General features: G+C 35.0%; 1 protein-coding gene across 1 annotated transcript; it reads left to right on the top strand.

The window, feature by feature from the left end:
- The first annotated feature begins 368 nt into the window (after positions 1-368).
- Positions 369-5,018, top strand: LOC139896187 (uncharacterized). Its single transcript, XM_071878782.1, has 5 exons — positions 369-547; positions 923-2,038; positions 2,728-3,131; positions 3,409-3,469; positions 4,136-5,018. The coding sequence occupies exons 2-5, from the start codon at positions 977-979 to the stop codon at positions 4,580-4,582; spliced, it is 1,974 nt and encodes a 657-aa protein (XP_071734883.1). The 5' UTR covers positions 369-547; positions 923-976; the 3' UTR covers positions 4,583-5,018.
- Positions 5,019-7,284: the final 2,266 nt, after the last annotated feature.

Genomic DNA, 7,284 nt, shown 5'->3' with positions numbered 1-7,284 from the left:
ATCATAAAATATGTATGTGCTGGTATCCAAATCAAGTCCACAATAATATACGCATACGGAGTAATATCTATAGATTAAACTAAGAACTTTTTCATTTTTCATATAATAATCCGTTTCTATACAACTCTTAATTCATCAAATAAAATTATTATTTCTTTATTACTTGTCATAAATTCAAACAGTCATTTCTAAATATACAAAAATGAAAATAGTGAAAAAAAAAAAGAAAAAAAAAAAGGGTAAACAGGCTCTAAAAATCGTTCAACAACAATATGATAGTATAGAAAACCGAGTACGTGTTGTTTAACCTACATATATATATATCACATTCGCAATCATTGTTCTCCTGTATTTACTCTACATTTTTTATAGTACCTCCTCTCATCCACAAATCTCCCTTTCTTTCCTTACAGACTATCTATCGCCTGTCTCTTACGCCACCATCTTTACCACCACTTCTCCGCCGCACACGGTGACAATCCATTATCCACTCTCTCCGACCTCCATCTGTATCTCTCTTCGTCTTAAACATGACGTCATCTCTTAGGTAATTAATTTACACAAAAATTTATCAACAACAATCACACACAAACATGAAACATACTATACTACTCATGTGAGTATATAAGATGTTTCTTGCACATAATTTAATGATCAGCCAACCAGATCTTTTAACCCACTCACTTAATTCCTCTTGTGGGTTTCCTTATTTTTCGGGGCGTGTTTGATTTTGTGTGTACACGTGTGTCTTTTTGTGTTTTAATTCCTTCTGTCATTCTTTAATGTTCATGAATTTTTCAATTTAATATACTGTTTTAGCCAATGTGTCTCTACTTAATGATGTGATGAGCTAGTTTAACTTCTTCTTGTAGCATATATAACTAATTTTTTCATTTTAAATTTTCACTTAAAATCCATGCAGGGATAATTGAAGTAGTTTCAATCATATATTTTGGAAAAATATTAGTCTTTTTTTATGGAGATGAACAACTTGAGAGTGGAATCTCATGTAGCACAAAGTAGCCGGAGACATAAGTTAAGATTTCAGCAAAACTCCGGTGACCCGAACCACCATCATCCACAACCGGACCACCATCACTTTGAACCTACAGATATCCACAGATCCTTTCAATACAACCCTAATATCTTCCCTTCTGAAATGCTTAATTCTGTTGCTAGCAGAAATCCACAACTTTTATTACCTTCTACTCATGGTCTTGTATCCCTTGATCAAGATTCTTGTCAAAGTTCGGGTTCGGGTTCTGGTAATTTGGGTTATTCGCAACCCGAGAGGATGTTGATTAGTTCCAATAGTGGTGGCAGTTATACAACTAATTTGTCATACCAACAAGATTGTAACAATTGGAAAACTGTTGTTACTTCACAACAAGAAAAAATTGCAAGTGATCATTGGAATAATAATAATAATAATGTTGTTAGTTATGGGTACCATCAAGATATGCACAATGTTCCAGCTTTTAATTCTTCACAATATTACCAAAATACCCTTCAACAAGATCATCAAGCCACTCTTGCACAACACCCACAAAGTAAAAATGATTCAGGGATGAATCAATCAATTCCATGTTGGATGAATGATAATCATGAGGGTAATTTTAACACTACTCAAGGCTTATCTTTATCACTTTCATCAGTTCCTCAGCTTAAAGATGCTCAACCCATGTTAGAATCGGGTCAAAAAACCATAAAGTCGGATCATTTACATGATTTGGATTTAAAATGTATGATGGGTGTTTCAGCTTTTGCTCATCGGAATACGGGCCCACTTGGTCCGTTTACTGGTTATGCAACTATTTTGAAGAATTCAAAGTATATGAAGTCCGCACAAGAATTGTTAAATGAGAGTTGTGATGTAGGGTTTCAAGAGTCGGTTCAATCATGTCATGATGTTTACTCACATAAAATTCTTGAGGATGAAATTAGTTGGGCTTCTGATTCTTCAGTTGCTAATTCATACGGTGAACATGGGCCCGATTTTAATCGAAAGAAGGCCAGCTTGTTGTATCTGCAAGAGGAGGTAGATTACATTCTCGTATAGTTATCTACTTATATGTTACTATATGTTATGTGTTATATGTTATATTCCGTTATATTAAGTGGTAGCTATCAACTAATATGGAAGTACATTATAATTTGTTAGTGATAATTAACACATGCGGAGTAATTGAAAAAAAAAGAGAGTAGATAATAATATGATGGTATGATCTAACCATAGAATAATATATAGCCTAGTACTGATGTTTAAAACTAAGTCACTAGAAGTATATTTGGGGTGGTCGGGGAAAGGGTAGAAACGATCACGGAATAACTAGTTAAGTTGCGTACATCAACTCACCCTTTCGGTAACCTGAACTGAAAAAACCTCATTCAGTTTATCCAGATGTATGGTTTATTTAATTTCGTACCTTTTGTAATTTTTTAGCGGTTAGTCTCGATTGTGAATTCCATAGGATCGAAGATAATACGTTGATACAAGCATTCCATAATTGTAACTACAATGTCCCTTATATAGTTTGTAAATACAATCACTAAGAAGTTATTGCAAATAGTGGTCGTATTAAAGAGACCTGAACTGCACGTACTTATTTCTTTTCTAAGAAAATGTCTCAAAGTGTAGTTAATGGGAATTGAATAGTACGTATTTTTTGTTGCAAATAGTGTTTAAGGATCTGAGTTGTGGTTTTATTTTATTTTTGTTATCACAAGATATGCAGAAAGTACAAGCAATACTTGCAGCAAATGCAGATGGTGATTTCATCATTTGAGACGGTAGCTGGACTTAGTGCAGCCACTCCTTACGTTTGTTTGGCTCTCAAGGTGGTTTCACGTCATTTTCACTATGTAAAAAATGTTATTTCTGATCAGCTTTCGCAAATGAAGAAAGCGATGGGAGAAGGGTTGTGTTATGCAGCTACCAATAGTAATAAACTTATTGATGCTAACACAAGTCCTTCTCGGCTTAAATCTACTGATCACATATTTGGAAAATCAAGTGGTGGTACTGCCGGTTTGTTTGCACCACAACAGTCAGTCTGGAGGCCGCAAAGAGGACTCCCAGAACGAGCTATTTCGGTTCTTAAAACATGGCTTTTCGATCATTTCCTTCACCCGTAATTACTCTAATTCTATTTTTTATTTTTTTAGTTTTTTTAGAAAAGTGCTCTATATCTATTTTATGTCTCGATAACAATAAGTGCTTTCGTTTGGTAGTTGTTCTTTTGCATTTGAAACTTCAGTGTTGGTTCTACAATATCCTGTAATCAAACAGTTATGAAAACCAATATAATTACTACGTACGGTCGTAATAATTTACGTAATGTTTAATTACATTATGTGGTATTGGGTTTTGTTGTTGTTGTTGTTGTTATTTAATTGCATTATGTGTAGGTACCCTTCGGATGCAGACAAACATATGTTGTCTACTCAAACTGGCTTAACTAGAAATCAGGTTAGCAATCTTTGACTTATGATGGTCAAACATAGACACTACTTTCTCTGGTATATATATTGTCTTAGCATAGCATTAACTGTTCACTAAAAGGCTAAAACCAGTTTTAATTAATTAATGTACCGATGATATTGAGTAAATAAATAAGTTGTATCAACATTAATTTCTTGAAAGGGAAATTTTAAAATATTTAAGGGATATCCAACTCCTAAAATATTTAAAGGGAAATTTTAGAAAACTGTTGTAAAACTCGGCCAACTTGGTCGAGTTCTCGGTTTAGATCACCAGCCGATTTCTCAGTGCCCAACTCATTTAATTACTCGGTCAACGATCGAGTTTCTCGTCCAACTCAGGGAGTTCTCGGTCAAAAACTCGGTAATTTGGTCAAAGTTCGGCAAATTGGTCAAAGTCTATTAGAATTTGTACTAGAACATGTATATTTATATTAATAAAACTAAATAGTCAACGTAAATCAACATACATTTGAGTTCTCACCGAGTTGCCGAGAACTCCCAAAAAATTTCCGACCGAATTCTCCTTGAGTTCCGATTTCTCCAACCTTACCAAAAACATGTCAGTCATGATCTATTTTTCTCGTGATTTGATCCTACCTAAGATGTTATAGAATTTGGACTAACAATGTATATATGCTTTTTGAATCATCAGGTCTCAAACTGGTTCATAAATGCTAGAGTTCGTATCTGGAAACCAATGGTTGAAGAAATCCACACCCTTGAAACCAAAGGCATGGCCGAACCAAACCCTAATAACCCTCAACTAGAAGGTGATCAAGGGCCCACTCGTATGGACACAGCATGTTCGTTGTCAAACACACAACCACCACAATGTTCAAGAAACACTGGTGTAAGGTTAACCGTAAATCAACCAAGTGACCATGTAGGGGACTATGAGCAACTAGGTAGGCCCGAGTACCAGATTCCTTTATCCAACATGGACCGGTTAATGAGCATCGTGCCCTACCCTGCAAGCACATTTGATGCAAGTGGATTGGGACCTGTTTCACTTACTTTGGGTCTCAGACAGAATGCTGAACATGTTCAACAACTACGACAACATTTTGGAGGTCAGTTGATTCACGATTTTGTTGGTTAGCTAGCTAGGCGTTAGTTGTATTGTTCATGGCTATTGTCGCAATAAGAAAAACAGACAGTAGGAGATAAAAAAAAAAAAGGATACGCGTTGGAAGATGGGGATCATTTTTTCTTTGTTTCCGGTGCTTAAAAATACGAACAGGCTCAGGTTTCTTTCATTTTCTGATAAAGAGTTGTTATTCTACCCTCAGGCGACGCCACGACATGTACAAGTTCAAAGTGAAGCATGCTTGTATGTCAAGTTAAGAATTTAATTAAGAGTTGTGTTATAAGTGTAGACTTCACCCGCCCCATAATTCAGTACTTGTTGAGTTTTTGTTGTTATTACCATATGGTTAAAGTTCAATTGTATGTTTAATATAAGTAGCCTAGAACACTACTGACTAATTTAGGTACCAATCAGCAGCCCAACAACGTTGCCATGGGCTCACATTAGTCACAGGTCGTTCAGGTTCAGCCCATCACAACTTGTTAAGTCCATTTAGTTTTTGGTGCTGCTTTATCATATGGAAGCATGTTTTTTGATAAAGGCAAAAATATCCACTACCACGCCACATTACAAAGTAGGTGGAGGTCCGGTGACCCACTCCGTTAGGTCAAATACGTGGGCTGAAAAAAAAATTAATAAAAAAAGAGGACAAAATTGCTAACGTCACGCTGACGTTACACAAATTTTATGCTGGAAGTTATTTGAGGGTATTTTGGGAAGATTAAATCAAATTTAACTGGATCTATCAATTATAGACTTGAAAATATCACCTCCACCTATATATTTGAGTATTTATCATTTGCAGGACATACGAAGTCTGTGGCACGACAATGAGCTGGTTGTATATAAATAAGGGTCACAAGTTTCATTCAAAGGTGACACACTTTACACAAACCATGGCTGTGTTTTCTTTCTCTGAGTCATTCGATCTCATTAAGTCTCAATACGAATAAAACTTTAGGTGTCGATCTAATCTATCATATGTTTGATTCTTCGATCCGAAATAGTTAAGTTTATTAGATTAAAGTTTCTTCGAGTGAATTCCGTCTCTATATCGAATATACGTTTGGTCTAATATCATTTTCGTGCACAACAGTGGTAAAACTCTTATAGCCTTGCCCACATAATGTTTAACGCAAACAAGACAACAAACTGGTAATTCATTAATTAAACATAATTTACAATCTACAAGTTAATATTTTTTTTATTTTCTTTGAGTAGCTTTTTTATTTTCTGAATATGTACATTAATTACTTTATACGGAGTATATGATATGTCGGAGGTGTGTTTTTCTATGTTATATCATACTAAAAGAAACAAAAGGTTATAACATAACATTGGATGTGTGGATTATAGATATTTAAGAAGATAAAAGGTAGATGACAACTACCTATTTGTTCTGCTCATGTTTGATCAATCCTAAATCAGATGTTAAGATCTAATTTAGGAATTGAGTGCAATGAGGGGTGGATGTTGATGTTGATAATGTTTTTGGGACCATGATCGTCTTTCACTTAGATTCAAGTGATCAATCACAATGTCCCGGTCTTGATTGCATTACCTTAACTCGATTATGATTGATACTTGGGCGTAGTCACAAGTGAATCACAAAGACCAGAGCAATTGCACAGAATCAACAACCTAAAATGAGAGGCCAAACTCCTTTTTTATAGGTTTAGGACATTTTCGGAATCAATGTTCGTGCATACTTAACAGATCCGCAATGTTTATGCGGGACATCTTCGCAATCTTCATTTATGCGAGCATCCGCAATGATATAGCGCAATACGCAGTCGCTTGTTTATTTCTGCGGTTCTGTTTTGCACTTGCATTTGAGTTGCCTTTTACACTTAAAATATACATATACATGTCTATGTATATGATCAACGTTCGCGTAGTTGGTTCTGTAAGTAAAATAGTTGATTAAGTACATTGTAAGATCCAATCAAGTAGATTGTTGAATTTGTATCAATTGAACTTTAGTAGATCATAAGAGAAAACGATCTATATTAATCTAAGATAAAATTGCGCTGTTAGTCCCCGTGCTTTGCTCAAAATTGGGCCTAAACTTTTTTCGACTTTGTTGTATCAAATTTAAACCGTTTGGTCCCTCATGCAAACATATATTAAAATTGATCCCTTAAATCACACATGTATGTGACACATGAGAGTATTTTCGTCCGTGTCACTATTCCTTTATCAAGTGTCCCATTTCCCCCCTTCAACAAGCATTTAAACCTTAATTGATTTGAATCAAAAACTAACCCTAATTGTTACTTAATCCTCATTAACAACAATGAATAAATCACAGGTCATCAACAATCATCTACATCCACGTTGCCGCCATCACTCCACAATCATAAGCATTTTTTTAATTCATGCCCTAATTGAAACGACCCGTCCTAATCTATAAGGACGAATACATTACATTTGGTAACATTGCGAGGTATTTGACCTCTATATGATACATTTTACAAACATTGCATTCGTTTTTAAAAGACAAACTTTCATTACAACGAAAGTTGACAGGCATGCATGCTATCTCATAATATATCCAAACTATGAATGACTTATTATCAATCTTGATGAACTCAACGACTCGAATGCAACGTCTTTTGAAATGTGCCATGAATGACTTCAAGTAATATCTTTAAAATGAGCAAATGCACAGCGGAAGATTTCTTTAATACCTGAGAATAAACATGTTTTCAAGT

Source organism: Rutidosis leptorrhynchoides, chromosome 3, assembly GCF_046630445.1.
Source record: "Rutidosis leptorrhynchoides isolate AG116_Rl617_1_P2 chromosome 3, CSIRO_AGI_Rlap_v1, whole genome shotgun sequence".
NCBI lineage: Eukaryota > Viridiplantae > Streptophyta > Magnoliopsida > Asterales > Asteraceae > Rutidosis > Rutidosis leptorrhynchoides.
The sequence above is the reverse complement of the archived record's forward strand: the minus strand, read 5'-3'. Positions and strand labels throughout refer to the sequence as shown.

What these genes read in the sequence shown, in the direction of transcription:
- LOC139896187 (XM_071878782.1), top strand. Translation starts at nt 977, where the DNA reads ATGGAGATGAACAACTTGAGAGTGGAATCTCATGTAGCACAAAGTAGC. An exon ending in TTCGATCATTTCCTTCACCC is followed by an intron (nt 3,132 to 3,408) that starts GTAATTACTCTA and finishes CATTATGTGTAG; the next exon opens with GTACCCTTCGGATGCAGACA. An exon ending in CTGGCTTAACTAGAAATCAG is followed by an intron (nt 3,470 to 4,135) that starts GTTAGCAATCTT and finishes TTGAATCATCAG; the next exon opens with GTCTCAAACTGGTTCATAAA.